Source organism: Trichechus manatus, unplaced genomic scaffold (genome assembly GCF_000243295.1).
Source record: "Trichechus manatus latirostris isolate Lorelei unplaced genomic scaffold, TriManLat1.0 scaffold00002, whole genome shotgun sequence".
Taxonomy (NCBI): Eukaryota; Metazoa; Chordata; class Mammalia; order Sirenia; family Trichechidae; genus Trichechus; species Trichechus manatus.
In genome coordinates this window covers 13,152,365-13,173,781 of record NW_004443938.1, presented here as the reverse complement: position 1 = coordinate 13,173,781, position 21,417 = coordinate 13,152,365, and the positions used below count along the sequence as shown (strand labels likewise).

Below are 21,417 nucleotides of genomic sequence, written 5' to 3'. Positions count from 1 at the left end.
GAGGGTCCTGGACAGAGCTGGAGAAAAATGTAGAACAAAATTCTAACTCACAAAAAAAAGACCAGACTTACTGGCCTGACAGAGACTGGAGAAACCCCAAGAATATGGCCCCGGACACCCTTTTAGCTCAGTAATGAAGTCACTCCCGAGGTTTACCTTTCAGCCGAAGATTAGACAGCCCCATAAACCAAAACGAGACTAAAGGGATACAAGAGCCCAAGGGCAAGGACTAGAAGGCAGGAGGGGACAGGAAAGCTGGTAATAGGGAACCCAAGGGCACGGAGGGAGAGTATTGACATGTTGTGGTGTTGTTAACCAATGTCATAAAACAATCTGTGTACTGTTTAATGAGAAGCTAGTTTGTACTGTAAACCTTCATCTAAAGTACAATTAAAAAAAAAAAAAGTTAAGAGCCCTGGTTAAATCTTGTTTAGACTCTTAGATTATTAGAAAATAGACTCCTTACAATGACAGGTAACATCTCTCTACTCCACCTGAGGGTTTGTGTTGATTTCTTTTTCAAGTAATTACAATAACATTTCTTTCAAGAGTGTCATTTTTGAAAGGTGGGTTTTTTTGTTTGTTTTTTTTACAGGAAACAAACTACACTGGGCTCCTTCTTCTCCCTTCCTCTCTTTCTTCCTCTTAGCCCACATGCAGGTGCACACACACACACACCACCCACACACTTACACTTCACACACACCATACACACACTATACACGTGCCACGCACACATCACCCACACACGTCGCACACACCACCTATCACACATGCACATACCACACACACACATTCACACACGTCACACCCTCATACACATTCACACACTCACACACACACCAACCACACACCACATACTACACACACACTCACACACAGTAACACATGTACCAACCACACACATACTTAAACCCACACACCATACACTTCATACACACCACACACACCCACATACCACACACACCACACACATATTCACACACAAACCAGCCACATACACACTTATACCCACACATCACACACACACTCACACCCACACACCACACACACTGCAGATCACGTACACACCCATGTGCATACACACCCACACACATATACAGTCTTCAGGAGGTGGGAGGTCTCCCCAGCGGGCCCTGTACCACCTACCAGTATGGCTAGCTGAGCCCACGTGCTCAACACCACTCGGGATGCTGTCTTTGTCGGGCTATCTGGTTCGATGTTTTCTTGGGGCATTAGTTTACATCCTTCATTACAAAGAAGGAAAACTGAGCACTGTGGCAGAATGAAGATTTGTGCAGCTCAGCATTCTGCCTCCTTCTCCCCGCCAGCCCCACGCTCCCCCACCTCTCCCTGTCCGTAGGTAAATATAACTCATCTTAACAACTGTTTAAAAATTAGTTTTGGATTCACTCCCTCCCGTTGTTCTTGTCTCAGTCCCTTTATGCCACAGAGAAATACTGAGAAGAAAAGAACCCTCAGTGCGGCTAAAGAAATTAAACTCTTCCCACAAAAGATAACACAATATTGTCTTCCACCCGAAGCAACGATTGATTCTAAGCCCCATCCAGGGTTTTATTGTGGTCTGTGTCCCGTCACTTTCCACTGAAGGTTGGCAAAAATAAGATGCGATTATAGAGTATATCTTTGGCTTTTAGGGGTGCAACTCACAACAGAACCTTCATGGAGCCGTGTGTCACTTGTTGTGTGATGAAAGTAACTGGTTTTCTACGAAGCAGTTTGTGCCTGAAAAACCACTGCTTACTATGAACTGATTTATGGGTTTGTTTTTCAGTTCAGTGAACTGAAAAAAAAAAGAAAAGCATATTTTCCATCTTTGATCATTGCTGAAGCTTTGCTGTAGGACAGGAAGTTGTCAGTATGTGTGCATGAGATTATTGTAATGCTGTGTCCCTGGGTGGTACAAACAGTTAATGCACTCAGCTACTAACAGAAAGGTTGGGGGTTCAAGTCCACCCAGAGGCACCTCAGAAGAAAGGCTTGGTGATCTGCTTCCAAAAAAGCAGCCATTGGAAACCCTATAGAGCACAGTTCTGCTCTGACACACACGAGGTTGCCATGAGTTGGGATCGACTTGCCAGCAACTGGTTGGTTCTGCACAGAGGATGGAGCGCTTCATACCTAAAGTCCACTAGGGCCATGCATGTAGCACATGAGCCCTTCATTCTCTTGCCTGTCTAAGAGATAGCTGCTGCCTGTTGGTTGTGGGTCAGGGTCTGTGCTAGGCAGGCCCTGAGGGACAGTGGTGACTGCGGCCAGCATAGTCCTGCCTACCAGGAGCTTATAGCCGCCCGAGGACACAGTGAAGCAGGTGACACTTTGGGAATTACAGGGTCATGTGGGACCACAAGGGAGATACCTAACCCAGAGGAGGTGGCCTCCAGTCTGAGGCCTACAGGGTGTGTTCCGGTCATTCAGGCACAGGGAGGCAGTGGAGGAGAGACTGTGCTGGGTAGGTGGGAGGGCCACCTGTGCAGAGGCCAGTAGGCTGGTAGGCATGTGGGACCAGAGAACGTGGCTGACGGAGACTTAAGGGGAAACGGGACAGGAGGTACTCGGGTTCCTTACAAGCCATGCCGGGGATTTCCACTCTCATCCTGAGAGCCAGGCCCCAAGAGTGGCCTTCCAGTGTGTGCCTAAGAAAGAGCCCTCTGTCCAGCATGCACAGTTCCTGGAGGGGGCGAAGTGGGCCGAGGAGGCGATGAGGAGAGCTATTGCCTCAGGGTGAGGACAGTGATTGAGCCCAGGCTCAACGGTGGCCGTGGAGACGGAAAGACATGGATGCATTCCAGAAACATTTCAGAGGAAGAACCAGCAGAACTCAGGGCTTCTGTGAATCCCTGGCATTGGGGCAAAGATGAGGGAGCGTTTGATCCCGTCTCCTGAGTCTGTGGTTATCTCCCCCATTTCAAAAACTAACGTTTTTGAAGAGAGGCAGAGTTCACGTTATGTTAAGAGACTCAGGACACGGTGACTGGACTCTATGAAGTACATAATCCAGCTTGCCCTCCTGGGATCCTCTGGCTCTTGGTCCAGAATTAAGTCACAAGAGTTGGAGGCAGTTTAGAACAAGCTTGTGCCCCGGAAACAGTGAGACCAGCCCCAGGAGCCAGAACTGAGCACTGGATACCCGTGGGATGAGCCGGGGTGCGTCTGGGAAGTCAGACGCGCAGAGAAAAAAGGGAAGTGCCAGAAAGGCAATAGGAAAGGAAATGAAGGTGAACACGGAGGGTAAGTGAGGGGTTTGGGGTGGACACAGCAGCAAGGATGCTGGGAGGAGGTTGACGATGAAGGGAGAAGCTCCTCGCAGGTGGGATGGGGTCACCCCAGGATGTCAGCCATGCCTAAAGGGTGGACCCCACAGGAATTCAGAGAGCTCCCTTAATCAGGAAGTTGCCCCATAGCCAGCACATTGGAAAGACGCACCCTGCTCTTCACAGTTTACACCGTGAGGTCATAAAGAGCATCCGTGGTCTCGTGGGAGTGGGGTGGGTGGTTTAATGCTGCGAATGAGGCCCCTCTCCCGTGGCCACAGGATAGAGAATGAGGAGGTGGACAGGCACTCAGGTTAGGGACATGTCAGAGGAGGAAGCAAACCCTTCCAAAGACCCACGGCCATCTGGGGGCCAATCAGAGGCGAGGCCCTGCGCTGAGCAGACCTGGGCAGCATGAGACCCGACTCACAACACCACAGGGACAAGCAGTGGCATCTTCCTCCCCCATAGTCAGAATGGCAGGTGATCAACGTAGAGGGAGAAGCAGAACGGCCAGCGGAAGCAGAGGACCTGCCGGGCGGCCCCCGAAGACCCCATAGAACTGTGTCCCTTCAGAGCACTACTCCCCTTCGAGGCCAGTACAGTTTTCAGACGCGTACTTTAAAAAATGCTTTGTCGGAGGACTCTTAAGAATTTAAAGCGTTTTAAAGTAAATTTTAAAATATACGATGTCATTTTAATTCTCTGTATTTGTTTTTTAAAACATTGTTTCTGTCAAAAGAATGAGGCGGCAGGTCTCATACAGGTTTTGGGAAGAGCACCCATACCAAAGGAAAGTCGCAACAGTGGAATTCCTGGGGCCCCCAAGGCAGCTGGTCAGCCTGTCCTGGGTCAGTGCTGAAGGTTTCCAACCGCGGTGTCATTACATGTCACAAAAAGGCCTGCCTATTGCGCAAAGGTGGATTCGTGCCCGGGGGTGGGGTCTAACGCGGAGGAGTTTATTTTTGTCTGTCCGAGGACACTAGGACCAAGACGTGCCCACCTCATCCCTTCCTGAAACTGTCAAACTGTGACTTAGCTTTAAAAATACTTTCTTCGATGCCCAGGAAAGCCACAAGCAACTACTTCATGGGAGCCTCATTCTGTTTGTCTCGCGCTCCCTGTGTGCGCCGTCTTGGACGTGCTCTGTCCCTTTTCATTTGCGGTGGCTTTTTGGCGTGTGTCTCTGGGGAGTGTGTGCCTTGCCTGAGTGTCCAGCTCCTCGTTGCCTTCCTGAAGTCTGTCTTGCTCTCAGGTGTACGTCCCCAGCTCAGACCTCTCCTGGACACTCAAGCACCGGCCTGGTATCCCCACCTGGAGACTCAAAAACACCCCACCCCGCACAGTGCCAGCGCCATTCATCAGCACACGAGGCAAACACCCGAAGGTCATGCCTGTTCTTCCTCTCCCCACCTTCCTGACCTGCTCCATCATCAGGCTGTGTACATTTTACTGCCGTGCAGATCCCACCTTCCTCCACCTGTCTCCCTCCTCACTGCCTCGCTGCTGCCAGCTGCCACCATGTCTCCTTGATCCTGGAATGGTCTCCACCGTGGACTTCTGCATCCACTCCTGCTCCATCCCATCCACCCTCTGCACTGATGTCACAGTGGTCATTTCCAAATAGAATCTGCTCCCATCACCCTCCTGGCCCCCTCCAGGGTCTTCCTGCTGGCTGCCAATAGGATGAAGGCGGACATCCTCACCTGTCTGCATAGGCGTGGCTCTGTGCCTGCTGCCCCTCCATCCGCACTACTCCACGCTCCTCCTGCTATCTGGGTCCCAGCCACACGGCCTCCACTGGCTCCTGAACATGCCATGGTCCCCATGCCCCCATCTGGCTGTGAACTCACGTTTCAGGTCTGTTTTCCTTGCTGCCTACCACCCCCCACCCCACCCGAGACCATTTTAGCTTTTGCTGATTCTTCCTCGCCGCTTCATCTGCCAGCATCGCCCGGACTAGAAAACCCAAAGCACTTTTAAAGCCCCTCTCCCCCCGGCACCACTAGCCAGTTTATCTGAGTGAGGAAGATCTGGAAGGAATCACTCATTCATTCCTGCAGCCAGGAGTAAAAGGCTTTTCTGCTTGCCCCAAGGCTCTTCAGATGCAATGGGAGGCTTATTGTTGTTGTCATCGTTATCTGCTGGCCATGGCACCCACTCCCGTGGGCCCAGGCACAATGGAATGAAACACTGCTCAGTCCTGCACCCTCTCCATGATCAGTTGCAGATCAGACTGTTGTGCTCCATTGGGTTTTCATTGCCTAATCTTTGGAAGTAGATCACCAAGCCTTTCTTCCTAGTTCTTCTTAGTCTGGAAGCTCTGCTGGAGCCCGTTCAGTGCTTGCTGTTCAGTTTAACTCCTAGTTAACCACTGCTTCCTCACTAAGCACTGTTCTTGGAGGCCCTTTCAGAAAATCCGGTGGACTCTCCAGACTTTAATCTGCCACAAATCAGAAAATCACAACCCCAAGCCACCACACCATCGCCATTCACAGAGCCAGCCAGCTTCACAGGCTCACCACCCATGTGGTCACCCAGGCCTCAAGCTTGGTTTCATGGTCTGCTGTCGCCATCCTGAAATTCTTAGCAATTTTTGAATGAGGGGGCCCAGATTTTCATTTTGAACTGACTTGCAAATTATGTAGCCAGTCCTGTCCATGGGATAGAACTTTTGGCCTAGGCTTTTGAGTGCCATTGTTTTAAAAGGTAACTGAAGATCTACTGACTACAGTGAGTCAGCCCATATACGTGCTGGCACGCTTCACGTGAACAAAAACAACAAAAACAGCACGCTGTAGTTAGAGTCTAAGAAGTCTGCTGACCTGAGTCGGCTGGCGGGTGGGATATTTACGTAGTACTTTGTAGTTTCTGGAGTCCTTGTGGTGCAGTGGTTAAGAGCTCAGCTGCTGACCAAAAGGTTGGCAGTTGGAGTCCACCACCCGCTCCTTGGAAACCCTATGGGGCAGTCCTGCTCTGTCCTATAGGGTCACTATGAGAATCCCCAGTTAGCTCTTGGCCTGCCCTGGCTCTGTATGGGCACTAGTTCCCGTAGATTCTTTCTATACAGCTTCTACTCTGAGCCCCGCTCCCACTTCCTAATTTTGTATAGGGTAGATACAATTGACCTCAATTCTTGAAAAGCTTTATTTAGCCCTAAGATGATAACATTTGAGTTGGAAAGAAGTTTTTATAGCATGTGCAACTTGCTGAGACCCAGAAGCCTGCCTAGGTTACTTCCCTCGAGAGCCAAAAGGCCAGGACCCAAACTCAGGTCCTCTACACCCATGAGGTCACCAGGAGTCGGAATCAACTCGATGGCAGCTAACAACGACTACAGCCTGGAGTGCAGTGTCCTTCACCCATAGCACCATCCTGCTGCTGCCTTATAACAGTCGGCACAACACAGGCACACCAGGAACTTACAGCTCAGAGCTGCTTAGAATAATCGCAGTTAACACTGACTAACCCCCTTGCCGTCAAGTCGATTCCAACTCATAGTGACCCTATAGGACAGAGTAAAACTGTCCCATAGAGTTTCCAAGGAGCGCCTGGTGGATTTGAACTGCCGACCTTTTGGTTAGCAGCTGTAGCACTTAACCACTACACCACCAGGGCTTCCAAACATTGACTAGCTGGCTATAAATCTGTTTTTGTTTCTTTGTTGTACATGGTGGATCATTTTAGAAAATGAGATATAATGAGGACACTCAGTATGTAAAGCCAATGCAGGTCTAGCTGCTGTGGTTGTCGGGGAATTAAAATGAGAGATGGGCGAGGGAACGGCCCTTCTTGGCACACAGGGAGGTCGGTTGGGAAGCCTGTGATTTAGGACACTCAACTCTGCAGATATATCAAGGCACATCAGCCAGAGATAGAGTGACACACCCTGGGAGCAGGGACCCTCTGGGGACCACAGGCAAAGCACTGGCATGGTTGTACTTGCTTTGGAAATTCCCCGTGGCAACAGTGTATAAGACAGACAGACGGGGTGAGCCAGAAGAGTTTACACTGTTTGTTTGAGAGGTGGTAGGGGCATCCCCTACCACAGTGGCCTCTAGAGCCAGGGGAGTGGAAGGATAGAGGGGACAGCAGGAAATACAGTTAACAACTCCTGTCAGCCACCTGGATGTGAGGGACTAGGGAGCCAAGAGCAAAAATTGAATGAATCCCCCAACTTGGCATGAATGGGGGTGCCATTTTTTAAGGAGAGGTGGAGGTAAGAGGAGGCAAGAGGAAGGGGAGCAGAGTGAGGGTGGCTCCAGACCTGCTGAGTGTGAGACCCTCAGGGGCCACCAGGTGGACATGTCCAGAAGCCAACTGCTGTCGAGTCGATTCCAACTTACGGCGACCCCGTGTGTATCATAGTAGACCCATGCTCCACAGGCACCCTCAAGTCCTAACCGCATATGAGGCTGGAGAAGCACATACTTCTGGGGCTGAACGTCCAGTGTAGGTGCCCGTGTGCTGTAGGAAACTGGGAAGCTCTGCAGATGACTGCTGGGTGTCAGAGCCCCTTCTGCCCATCTAAGTCAGCTCAGCTTCTGTTCCAAATAACAAATGGGGCAACCAGGATTTGTTCCAGGGGACTGGGCTCAGCCACAGACCCCCTGTCTTAGTTATCTAGCGCAGTTACAACCGAAATACCATAAATGAGTTGCTTTAACAAACAGGAATTTATTTTCTCACAGTTTAGGAGGCTAGAAGTCTGAATTCAGGGCCCTGGCTCTAGGGGAAGGCTCTCTGTCTCTCTCTCTCTCTCTGTTGGCTCTAGGGGAAAGTCCTGGTCTCTTTTCATCTTCTGTTCTTGGCTCCTTGGTGATCTTCATGTGGCATGGCATCTGTCTTCCCCCATCTCTGCTTGCTTACTTGCTTGGTTACTTGCTTAATCTTCACTGATGCTGCCTCATTAACATAACAAAGAAAACCCGTTCCCAAATGGGATTATAACCACAGGTAGAGGGGTTAGGATTTACAGCACATATTTTGGGGGACACAATTCAATTCATAAACCCCTTGTGTCCAAGAGTTCTGGACAGCAAGGGTGCCCTTTGCCCCTACATCTCAGATCACAGGATTTTAGAGCAGGAAGGAGCTCAGGATCTTCTGGCCAATGCCCACCTACTACAGATGAGAAACCAACGCCAATCTCGAACACTATAAACATCCTTAAAAAATACACCTTCCAGGTGTGAATCTATGAGAGCGCATACTGGAGAAGGGTTAGAGGGGAGCTCTAACTTTTCTTGCTTGCCAGTCTCACGCCTGTCTGCCAGCCTCACACCTGTCAGCGAGCCTCACACCCGTCTGCCAGTCTCACACCTGTCCACATAATCATTGTTACACACGTTAGCGATAGTCACGAGATACCAAGTATGTATACGACTTTATTGCCAGATAAAATATTACATGTGAAAGCACTCAGAAAATGTAAATCCCAGTACATATCTGTGGTTCTCTTCTGAGCTGATCTTATATTCTCATACTAGTAATGAAGGTAAGCCTACAGTTTCAACGTAGAACAATCAAATATCTCAGAACTTTTGCAAAGAGGCAGGCTTCATTCTTTCTGGATTTAATTAAAGGCTTCTATATGAGCAAAGGAGCCCTGGTGGCACAATGGTTAAGTGCTCGGCTGCTAACCAAAGGGTTGGTGGTTTGAACCCACTCTGTAGCTTGGTAGGAGAAAGACCTGATGATCTGCTTCCATAAAGATTACAGCCAAGAAAACCTTATGAGGCAGTTCTGCTCTGTCACACAGGGTCACTCTGGGCCCTAACAATAACAACAACACATTTCTAGAGCAGTATTCAAAAGTGTCTGAAGGATGTTGGTTAATATCACAAGCTTGTTTTTCAAATTTGTTAAGATGATTGTTTTATTCTGTGAAGAATTCAGGAGAACTCCCAGACATAGTTTCTCGCTCTGCAAACCCAAAAATAGCATGAGGCCAACACGGAGAGGAGCCTCAGTGGGACCCCAGAAGACTCACTGAACATTCTAGAACTTGTTTACAGTAGAGTTCACTTCAGTGTTTCACCACATAGTGAGTTACAGCTGGAGAATTACTAGGGGACCATTAAGGCACAAAGACTGTTTGGGTGAGGATACATGGATTTGAGCTTGTTACTGATTTTATCATGATGCAGAGCCCGGATCCGGCTCCTGAATTCCAGGAAGCTCAAAGGTCGTCTACAGCAGGGATCTTATCCTGATTCTTATAAAAGGGGAGAGTAGCAGGGTGGGTGGAGGAGAGACGGGAACTCACTTCCTCCTGTCTGGTCAAAATTGACTACTTCCTGGGACAACCCTCCCTTATCTGAAATTTGGAAATTGGGGATTTTCCTCCTGGGTTGCTACTGACTGATTTGCTTTTTCAAATAATCTAATTTCTATTCACTTTCTCACATGTCCTTGCAAAAACTACTTATATTACAAAATAAATAATCCTTTCTGTCTTCTTCCTCACCCTCTCTGGCAGTTATTTTCTTCGCTTCACTGTGAAGGCTTTTTCTCTGTCTTGTTAACAGCTTCATAATCATCTTTGTTTCCAATCAGCGAATCTGACTCAGGGGATAATCTCCTTCAAAATGCTTACATCTCCAGTGAGTGCTTGTATCTCCTCCTGGAAACACAACATTTCCCCACAATTGGAAACTAGAGTTAAAAACAAAAGTTAACCAAGCTTGGATAATTTGAGAATCACCGATTTGGGGAGCTGAAGGGACCTTAGTAGTCCGTTAGTCGAGCTCCCTCATTTTGTGCCCAGAGAGACTCAGCAGCACACCAGGTAGTAGCAGAGCCAGCAAAGGAGACCGTGTGTGTGGAGGCTGGGATAGGGTCGGCCACATTGCTGTCCAGTGTTAAACTGTGGCATAGAGGGTACAACAATTCTACACCTATGTTAAGGATTGAATTGTGTCCATCAGAAATATGTGTTGTAAATCCTAACCTCTATGCCTGTGGTTTGCTGGAGCCCTGGTGGCACAGTGGTTAAGCGTTCAGCTGCTAACCAAAAGGTTGGCAGTTCGAATCCACCAGCTGCTCCTTGGAAAACCTATGGGACAGTTCTGCTCTGTCCTTACAGGGTCATTATGAGTCAGAATTGACTCGACTGTGACGGGTTTGGTGTTTTTTTTTTGTATGCCAGTGGTTATAATCCCATTCAGGAATGGGTTCTTTGTTATATTAATGAGACAGAATTAGTATAAGGGTGTGTCTCAAGTTGGTCTCTTTTGAGATATAAAAAAGATCAAACAAGCAAGCAAAAGAAACAGAAATGGGGAAGAGAGGTGCCAGGCCACATGAACATCACCCAGGAGCAGAAGCTCAAAAAGACAAGGACCTTCCTCCAGAGCTGACAGAGAGAAAAAGCCTTTCCCTAGAGCCAGTGCCCTGAATTCGGACTTCTAACCTCCTAAACCGTGAGAAAATAAATTTCTGTTAGTTAAAGCCATCCACTTCTGTGTATTTCTGTTACAGCAGCACTAGATAACTAAGACAACTTACTAATTGGATTTACATTGAAAGATTTTTAACAAACAGGGCTAAAAGCTGCAGAATCTTAGCTTATGGGCATGGGCAGGGACTCAAGAACAGAAGAATCTATGCAGAAAGGCAGGTTTGCATTTAAGTCTATACTTCATAGTTCCCTTTTTTCACATAAGGAAACTGAGTTGCAGTGTGGAAACCAACCAGTTGCCATTGAGTCAACTCCAACTCATGGCGACCTCATCTGTGTCAGAGTAGAACTGTTCTCCATAGGGTTTTCAGTGGCTGATTTTTTATACGCAAATCACCATGACTTTCTTCCAAGGTGCCTCTGGGCAGACTCGAACTTCCAGCCCTTCGGTTAGCAGCCAAGCAGTTAACCATTTGCAAAACCCAGGAGTCCCCCGATGTAGAAGTACTATATTAATACTTAGAGGCCCCAGAAATGGTGGATATGATTTCTTGATGATGTTTCTCCATAAAATTAAGCAGGTAGAAGAATTCAGTCAGAAAAAGAGCTGAGAAGAAAGGATGAGGGAAGAAATCTCCCTTGACACATCCTTTTTGCCCCAGATAACCTCCCAAGCCCAACAGTCTCATTAGGTAACCTTTACGTTACTACTTTATCAAATCCTTGGTGTCTCCGTAAGAAGCGTCTGCTGCTTCTGATCATTTTGCTGAGAATGAGTCCATCCTTTCATACGTCAGAGTCTTCTTGATGGAGGGCGAGTAGTCCCAGACCTGTGCTGGGTTTTTTTCCACAGGCTGCAGAGCACAGACTGAACCCCAAGAGGCGCAAGGGGCCACCATGGCAAATGCCAGTCACGGACGGCGGCGGTCCATCTGGTTCCCGTTCCTGCTTGTGGCATTCGGAAGACGCTCCCAGCAGCATAGCCAGGAGGGAAGGGCCGAGTCCTCAGGGCCCACCGAGCACAGTGACCAGCAGAGAATGGGCACGGGAGGCAATAACAGGTGGTGGTTGAGAGTTCAGATTAAAACCTGGGCTCAAATGCCAGGTCCTCCATTTGCAGTTTCCTTATCTGTAAAATGGGAATAACAGCACCGACCTCATCTGGTTGTCTGAGAGTGAAGTGGCACAATTCATGGAAAGCGCTGGAACACAGTACCTGGTGCACAGTGAGGACGCAATACACACTAGGTAAAAATAGGACGAGGAGATGAGTAACGTGTGAGGCTGCTTTTCAGAAATCCGATCAGTCTTTCTACACAGTAGCCAGGCTGTTATAACTTAGATTTTACCAAAAGGTTTAGAACAGCATGAATTCTTCAGTGGCTGAGAACTTGATCATCTAGGACTTTAGCTAGATGAATGTTTCCATGTTCCTGTTACACAAATTTATGAACTGCGTGGAGTTACAAAGGTCAGGTAGCAGTGTATACCACTGTATCCCAACATTCATCACCCTTAAAAAAACAGCAAAACGCACCAAGTACCTCATGATGCACAATTTTTCTGAATTGAGAGGTAAAAAAGTCATAGGTTTAAATAAAAAGTTATTCTTCACTTTATACCTTTAAAAAGTGTTTAACTGAATTTTAAAAGGCAAAAGATTTATACGATCTGAAGAAAAACCAGAGTATTCACTGAATTTAAATGTGATTAAATTAATTGCATTTAAATAAGTTTTAAATTTCAGTTACACATTTGCATCCATGATTTCATGTGATTCTCAAGATGCTCTTGGAGAAAGAATCTAGGATTATGGTCCCCCTTTTACCACCCAGGAGTCCCTGAGCAGTATAAACAGTTGACAGCTTGGCTGCTAACTGAAAAGTTGGAGGTTTGAGTCCACCCAGAGGTGCCTCAGAAGAAAAGCCTGGTGATCTGCTTCTGAAGAATCAGCCACTGAAAATCCTATGAGGAACAGTCCTGCTGTGACACACATGGGGTCGCCAGGAGTCGGAATGGACTCAGCGGCTGCTGGTTTTGTTTTCATTTTTACTGTTCTAGCTGAGGGGCAGTCTGCTCAGAGGCCCTTGCTGCTGCCTGTGAAATGCAGGTTCAGCTCTGGCCGCCGCGCGTGGTCTTTGGACACAATCTTTATCCGTCCTTGGACCCCGCTTTCGAGGCCTGTGTTAGAGCCTGACTCTTGGGAGATTTCAAGTTCTTAACATTTTCGAACATGTCATTCTTTGCGCTGGCAGCCTACAAGCGCAACCTGTGCAAATACTTTTAATATTTCAGTGGATTTTTCTGCCCTTGTCCAATTTTAATAAGTCTCCATTTCTCCCTATTTCATGGCCTCTTTTTCATAAGCAATCTCCTCCTCATATTAATTCGCCTGTTAATCAGAGGGGAGCCCTGGTGGCGCAGTGGTTAAGAGAACAGCTGCTAACCAAAAGGTTCGAATCCACCAGCCACTCCTTGGAAACCCTATGGGGCAGTTCTTCCCTGTCCTGTAAGGTCACTAGGAGTCAGAATCGACTCGATGGCAACAGGTTTGCTTTTTTGGGTTTTTTGAATCAGAGGAAAGGCAGCAGTCGCTCAGCTCCGGTCCCAGTGCTGGTGTGGTCCCTACAGCTCCCAGGGCCCAGCTTCCTAACCTGTCCCAGTGGCTTCCTCACCTGTGAGGTGTGGGGAACGGCACCTGCCTGGTGGTCAAGGTTAAAGGAAATAATGCACGCGGAGTACCCAGGCTGTAACAGGCCCTCAATAGATGGTAGCTTTAATCATCAGTCATTACTGTTTTTATTATTATTTAAAGTTTTGCCTTAGAAAAACTGGACCGTAACTTTTCCTAAACTACTGTCCCACTGGCCATTTACATGAAACCTTCTTTCCTTACTCAGAGTCTGAGGGCTGGGTGACTTTTCCAAGTTGTGGCCTCGGACTTGGATTCTGTCGCAGCTTCAGGGTCTCCCAAGCGGCCCCCAAGAGCTTTGAATGAAACCAGCTCTGCTTGCACGTTAGCAAGGCAGGTCACAGGCCACTCTTCCCCCACTAGCAACTCCCCCATCTGCTGTGTTAGCTGGCTGGTCAACACCTTCCAGCATCTTTCCCACTTTAATTTGGCCTTCTGTGAACTATCCAAGTGTCATTGCTGTTTTAGTTGCTGTGGAGTCGGCTCCGACTCATGGTGACCTTAGGTATAACAGAGCGGAACGTTGTCCGGCCCTGCGCCATCTTCATGATCATTGGGATGTTTGAGTCTTTGCTTGTGGCCGTTGTGTCAGGCCACCTCATTGAGGGTTTCCCCCACTTTTTCTGATGCTCTGCTCTGCCGACTGTGCTGTCCTTCTCCAGCGATTGTTCTTCCCTGATGGTGTATCCGGAGTAAGCGAGCCGAAGTCTCACCATCCTCGCTGCTTTGAAGGAGTGTTCTGGTTGTGTTTCAGGAACTTCACCTGGCAGCTGGGAGGAGTGGTCACTTGTAAACCAACTAAAGGACTTTGCTTCCTTTAGTTCACACGCGTTTATTGAGCGCCTGCTACCTGCCAGGCACTAACAGATGGCAGGGCTATCCGGGCATCCAGAAATGTTCCCAGGCCTTAAGGAGTCATCCGGGAGACAGAGAGGAAAGTAAATCCACAATCCATCCACCTGGTGCGAACTGAGGTGAGGACAGGGTGCCCCAGCCAGGTAACTGAGATCTCATTATTTTAGAGAACTCGCTTGTCTGGTGAACCTGGAAGGTTAATCACCACCATCACTCACACACACACACACACACACACACACACACACACACACACACAGTGTTCCCTTACCGCTAAGGCTGAGCACAGGCCCACAACAGCCCTCATTTAGGGAGTAGATCCTCACTCTGTATAGGAAACCACCAGAGATGCTGCCATATAGAGCCCTCTCCCTTCTGGCAGGATCCCAACTTCATAATTAAGGTACTGTGGCAACAACTCCAAAGGGTTTCTTCAAAGGACCTCCCCTCACACACACACACACTGCACCCGTGCCTCTGCCATTCCTCCTACACTGGAAACTCCATTCAGTCTTTCCACACAGAAGATTTACCAATTAACCTCTAACAATAGTTATTTGAAACTTCTCAGATGTTGTGGTTTCATGCAGGCGGCTTTGCCAGCTGTAGGGTTCCATCTCCTCACCCAGAATGCCCACCCTCCCAGCCAATCACTGCCGAACTGGGCCCTTGGGAGCTACGGTGCATCAGATGTAGCCTCCTCACCCTCCTTCCCAGCTCACCTGGTGCCCAACCCCATGTCTCCTACCTGGGAAACTGAGGGACACAAGCCAAGTATTGAAAACTCCCCAGACAGCTCCTTGGCTTCCTACACTCCTCTAAGTGGGAACTAGCACAGTCAGAGCAGAGGGTGACTCCTCCCCATGTGGCCAGGCAGGGTGTCCACTGTGTGACGGCTCCACCTCATTCCTTGTCCCGTTTTTATCCTTGACCCTAAGGGGAGAATGTTGTCTGCAGCCAACAGTGGTGATGTAACAGTCTGATATAGATGCTAAATTAGCTTTGCCTCTTCTAGGAGGTCATTCTTTGGGATTGAGGAATATTTTGGAGTCTGGAAATAAAATGTCCTCACCAAAGAAGATAAGGAACTCATGGGAGGCATGGAGTCTAGTGTTGTTGTCATTCTTCTTCTTGGTATTCCTAGGACTCATGCAGAGCTGAGTACACGGGAAACACTCGGTGAAGACAGTGTAGTACTTAGTGGTTAAGAGTTCAGGTTCTGAAGACAGGTAGAGCTGGCCCCGATCCCAGCTTTGCTACTTGTCATCTGTGTGGCCTTGAGCAACATACTCACGTTGATGTTCTTTTGGTGGTATGAGGATTTACTCATTCATGTGACAAATGTTTATTAGAAGCTTAGAGCAGGATTGGTGGACAAAAGTGAGTGAAAAATAGGATGCTTTCAGATAGAGGTGGATGTAGAGCCAGCAGGATTGCTGATGGACTGGATGTGGAGGTAGGGGAAAGAATGGAGTCAAAGATGGTGCCTGGTTAGATGGGAAGTCCTAGGAGGAACATGTTTGCAGAGGGTTACCAGAAGTTCTCTTTCAAACATGGAACATGTTTGGGGTGGGAGAGGTGAGTACCAGAAGTTCTCCTTTGGACGTGGAAAACATAGCGAAGTTCTTCAGACACATCAAGTTTGAGATGTGTCTGCCAGGCAGTCCAGCCTGAGTCTGTGCTGAAGGCTGGAGGCAGCCATGTCGGCATCATCAGTGTAGTGTTGGCATTTAAAGACTCGGGGTGAAAAGAGATTCCCAGTGAGAGAGAGCCCATGGAGAAGAAAAGAAGGCCCAGCTGAGCCCCAGAGCACCCCTCATAGGACAGCAAGCAGAGAGGAAAGCACAGCAAGGGAGATGGAAAAGCATAGTGTGGTGTGGAGTGAAGGGAGAGTTTGCCAGGGTCAGGGGAGCAAGCAAGTGTGCAAAACAGCAACTAGATAGTGAGCAGCTTCCTTTGTCCTCAGAGATGGTCATGGAGAGTCTCTCAGACTGCTTACCAACATTTGTTCAACAAGCGCAAAGGAGAACGTGAAGAAAAATTAAATAAAGGAATTCCTCAGTGAGCCTACATTTTTAGTGGGTTTTTTTATCAGCCAAGAAAACGTTTTCAATAAGACAAGTTTCCAGATAGAAACTGTGTTCAGCTCAGAGCCATGAGGGAGCTGGGCAGCCACACCCGCGCAGACCTCCAAGGCATCACCTGTAGTTGCTCTGCCTCCATCAGCAAAGTCCAGCATCACAGCTCAGCTATTCCTCAACTTGCTAAGCTGAAAGTATATGACTGCCTCTCCTTGTAGAAAGTATCTGCAGTGGGCTAAAGACTTCCGGTGAGGGTGTCTCAGGGTGTTCATTTCACCTCCCAAGCCCTCGTGTCTTCTTTGGTGATGAGGGGTTTCCAGTGCACTTCACAGGCTCAACCCACCCCACCCGCTGGAGATTTAGAGATCAGCTTTCACAATCGATAGCAGAGATTCCAACCTAACGTGGGCTTTGTTACCCCCGCCATCCACGTCTCTTTCCCAAGTTCTGTAGTCAGGTATAAAGAAGAAGAGAGAGTTCTCAAAATGGCAGTCTCGAAGTTTTAGGGAAGTGTGGCTGATTCTAATTTTGTTTCTCATTTTGCATTGCTTTGGGTAGACCTCTCCATGGTACAGACTTTGTAGCTCCATGACCTCGGAAAATGAGGTGGTTTTTATGCAGGGATGAACCTTTCCAGCTTTGTGGGGTTGGCAGCACTTGTTAGCAGAGTGACTCACATTGGTACACCTTTGTTTGACTTTCAGCATCTTGTAGGCTGCTGGGTTGTCACTAGGCCAGTGAGCTCTGAAGCTTCTTTTCAGGTCCCCTGCTCGGGCTGGTTTTTCTGTTAATGTCACCTGCAGATAGCCGTCACTCGCTTACAGCTCCTCTTCCACCACCATCCTCCATTCGTCCTCATGCCCGTTTCACAAAACATGCCGCATTATGCACAGAAAACAAGACACATGATTTATGATACGTGACCAGCAAGTCATGAAAACAACTACCTTGTGTGGTTTTGTTTAGTACACCTCATATATGCTTTTTATACTCTGTATGCTTTTTAAAAGGAGCCCTAGTGGCACAGTGGATAAAGCAATCAATTGCTAACTGAAAGGTTGGTGGTTTGAAACCACTAGCGACTCTGCAGGAGAAAGGTGTGGCTGTTTGCTTCCACAGAGATTTATAGCCTTGAAAACCCTTTGGGGTCGCTGTGAGTCAGAATAACTCAATGGCAGTCGGTTTGGTTTTTTGGTATGCTTTTTAAATACGTATAGGTAGGTAGTATATGAATAACTGCGCAGAAACTAGCTTGGAAAAGAGCCTGAGGGAGAAGCTAAGTCGTATGCTAAGCATTTTCCTCCAGTCCGTGAGGCAGGCAGCCTGATGAGAGTGGGAGTGTTGGGATGTCATTCTGAATAGTCACTCTGAATGGAAGATCAGCTGAGTAGTAGAGGAAAGAGAAATGTTTTGCCACTGCTTGCAAGGGCAAGAACAAATCACAAATGCATTACAGGCTTTGTGTGAAATTCTCAAGGGGGAGAAGACTTGGGTTGGACCTTATGGTTCCATGCGGATAACCGTCTAATAACATCTTGCACCCAACACGTCGTCGACTACAAAGCACAAGAGGCAGCACGTGCAGTAGAAAGATGGAAGCATCAGCTTAGAAGGACCTGACGCAAGTTCCACTTCCACTGCTGATGAGCTGTAATAGCTCCAGACAAGCAGTCTTCCGTCTCTCTAAGCTTCGGTCTCCTCATCTGTAAAATAGGGACTACACCATCATTTTCTTCCTAAGAATGTTTGGTGGCCAAATATATTCATGTATGTGACTTTTCTTAACAAACCATAAAGCACCGTATCCATTATTAAAATGCTTTCCCAGACATGACCTTATTTAACCCCACAATAACTGAAATATCCCTGTTTTACAGATGGGGGTGCTGAGAATTGTGAGCTAGAAGACGTGGTGGATTACATTGACACTTTAAGAGCATAGCTCACCTAAAAAAATGATAGCAATGGAACAACCAGAATGCAATTAAAGAGAATGTTAACACGTTGTGAAAAATGTAACTAATGTCACTGAACAATTTGTGTAGAAATTGTCAAATGGGAACCTAGTTTTCTGTGTAAACTTTCACTGAAAAAACAAAATATTATTTTAAAAAATGATAGCAATTCTACTACTACTATTGAAATAAAGGAGAGGTTCTTAGGGAATAGTTGTAAGTGAAATAAGAGAACCTGGGATTGTCCTCTGTCCTGTCCCAGGTCCCTTGTACCCTGTCTGGATGACCACTTACTGAGAGAGGAAGATGGAACCTCAGCCCAGCAAGTAATGTCAGATGGTGGCAGTACCATCTTAAAGAAAGATTGTTCTGTGAACGCAAAGAGGTTCTTTTACAAAAGAGGCGAATACTTACTTTTCTAATTGCAGTGAGAATTTGTACTCCTACTTCTTTAAGTTGCCATTTGAGAACAATGCATACTCTGTTTTGTTTTTTAACACCTAAGTTCTGTGGAAAGAATAATGTTCTTGGAATGTCTTAATGTTAAACACTTCTCTAAGGGTTAATTTGTAAATACTATGACATGGTTTTGTTACATCATTCAGAGTATTCTGTGGTGGGAAGGGGGCTGGTACTCCCCTAAGTAAAAAAAAAAAAAAAAGAAAAAAATTTATTAATTGATTTCCTTTTTTTTTTTCTTTTTCTGCCTCTCATTTCAGAACGATTTGATCACCACTGTCCCTGGGTAGGCAACTGTGTGGGGAAAAGAAACTACAGATTTTTTTATATGTTTATTTTATCTCTGTCTTTTCTGACAGTCTTTATATTTGCATTCGTTATCACCCACGTCATTCTTCGTAAGTATGCTGGCGGAATCAGATTATGTATGTAACCACTGGCCGGACTTTAGTTTTATGATTTAATTTTGATTTAATATTTTGATCATTTCGGGCTTTCTCTGTCTTCTCTTTCCCCTTCTCCCTTTTCCTTTCCTCATTTCCAGCCTGTCCCCTTTTCCTTTCTCGCCTTCCTCCATCCCTTTTCACCCCTCCCTCTCTCCCTTCTCACTCCCACCCCCACCCCGTCCTTCAGTAGCAGTTTCCAGGGTCACAACTGGATCGGGTTTTTCTTTCACTAACAAGACTTTCTCCTGCACATACTTTTCCCTATTCAAATCGTCGTGGCTTCACTTTCCCTTCTACTGAAGGATCTCCTGGAAGAATAATCCCCACATACTGCACAAAACATAACATGCTGCTATGATACTCATTGAATAGAGGAAGTTTTTTTTAAATGTCATATCTACTTAAGCAGGAACAGTCACCCTCCCTAGAAAAAAAAATGTCAAGGGATAAAGACTGAGTTTTCGTACATGCAAGTCTGTATCTGTTAAAGACAGGCATTAATTTTTCCATTATATGCTCGAACAAGCATAAACTACCCCTAGCATATAAAGGAAGCAACTTACAGGTTAGAGTGGATATAAATGGTTTAAATATATACTTGCCGAAGTAAGTGGCATTTTTCATTCCCTATTCTGAAGGTCGTAACTCTGAATTTCTTTCATCTCTTGGCCATTTGCTTTCCTACGACAGGGAGTGATGAGAAGGGAGTGAACTGGCTTTGAACTATAAATTTAAGCCTTTACACCTCCATTTCAGTGCCGTTAGCAACGTGAAAGGCCAGCATTGCCCCTTGTCCATACTCCTGAAGTATAACCGCCCATTATCAAGTGCAGAGCCTCTTTCTGGAATGTTTCCAGAAGCGCCTGACAACATGCCTCACCTTCTCGTGTGGCAGTGCTAAAACCACAGATGGGGTTTCCAACTAAAGTAACTAAGGCTGAAGTTAGGGCTGCAGATTTCCCTTCCCTTCCCTTCTGATGGGGTTTGTATTGGGGGCTGGGGTAAGTGGGAGGTGTGGAATGCTTCGTATTAGTTCTTTTTGAATATGAGTCAAACCGGGACATTAAATGGACTATCCCAGATTTTCATGTGCATTTTGAATCCTGGTTCCCATTCTTTCTCACTACAGTCCTTTCAAGTGAATCTGACACAAATCTGCAATACATGGCTTGAGAGCCCTACCTGGGTGGGTTAGCAAGAAGACGACTCTGATTCGTCAGAGGCCTTTTCTAGACTCTCGGAGATTGATGCGCACGGCAGTTCTGCAGACACACCTTTTCTCTCTGTTGCCAGAATCACAAAGAGGCAGAAATGTGGCCAAGCCCCTCCTGTGTATTGAGACACAAAATAAGCAGAGAGAAAGCCTAGGGCAATACATTTTAGTGTTCAAAGAAGCAATTATTTTACACAACTATAGAAGAATAAGTCCTGATACTCCCTTGTACCTGTAGGCATAAACAATTGGTTTATACACACCGGGTCACTATGAGTTAGAATCGACTTGACGGTACCTAACAACAACGACACAGTACATCTTTGTGTCATCTTTAACAGTTTCAAAATGCCTTCATATATATGACCTCCTTACGTTTACGGCCTTGTCATTACATTCCGGATGTCAGGGGCTAGTTCTCACCTGCCCAGTCACACACGCAAACGCTGGGGACACACACTCACACCAGGAAGCCTGCATTGCCGCCTCAGCTGGGTTGTGATGTGCCTTGTACTTTCATCTTCCCTGAAGCGTCACTCACCCTGGCTCCAGCAAATCATAGTCACTGGGAGTTTATACTGATATAGTGTTAGTCCAGTCTTCTTCCAAAGAAAAAGTATTAAGAATTTATCTGCCTGTAAGTTATATATTGGACAGAATATTTTGAATTTTGAATATTTTGACATATTCAGATATTTGAATGTTTTGGGCAAAAGCAAATATTTTCCTTTCCTCTTGTTCTGTCCCCCGTAAGACAACCCCACCATCCCCACTGGGCTTTTTCTGTCCCCCATAAGACAACCCCACCATCCCTGCTGGGCTTGTTCTGTCCCCTGTAAGACAACCCCCCCATCTCCACTGGGCTTTTTCTGTCCCCTGTGAGACAACCCCCCCATCACCACTGGGCTTGTCCTGTCCCCTGTAAGACAACGCCCACATCTCCACTGGGCTTGTTCTGTCACCCATAAGACAACCCCACCATCCCTGCTGGGCTTGTTCTGTCCCCCATAAGACAACCCCCCCATCTCCACTGGGCTTG

The 21,417-nt window shown here is 47.1% G+C and overlaps 1 protein-coding gene across 2 annotated transcripts in view; it reads left to right on the top strand.

Annotated features, from left to right (window-relative positions):
• Window positions 1-21,417, top strand: part of ZDHHC14 (zinc finger DHHC-type palmitoyltransferase 14) — a 345,517-nt gene that overhangs the window by 268,882 nt on the left and 55,218 nt on the right. For both annotated transcript variants that reach the window (XM_023728825.1, XM_004368808.2), the window contains exon 4: window positions 18,980-19,117. In XM_023728825.1, the coding sequence (XP_023584593.1) occupies window positions 18,980-19,117 (138 nt within the window). The remainder of the gene's footprint in view (window positions 1-18,979; window positions 19,118-21,417) is intronic.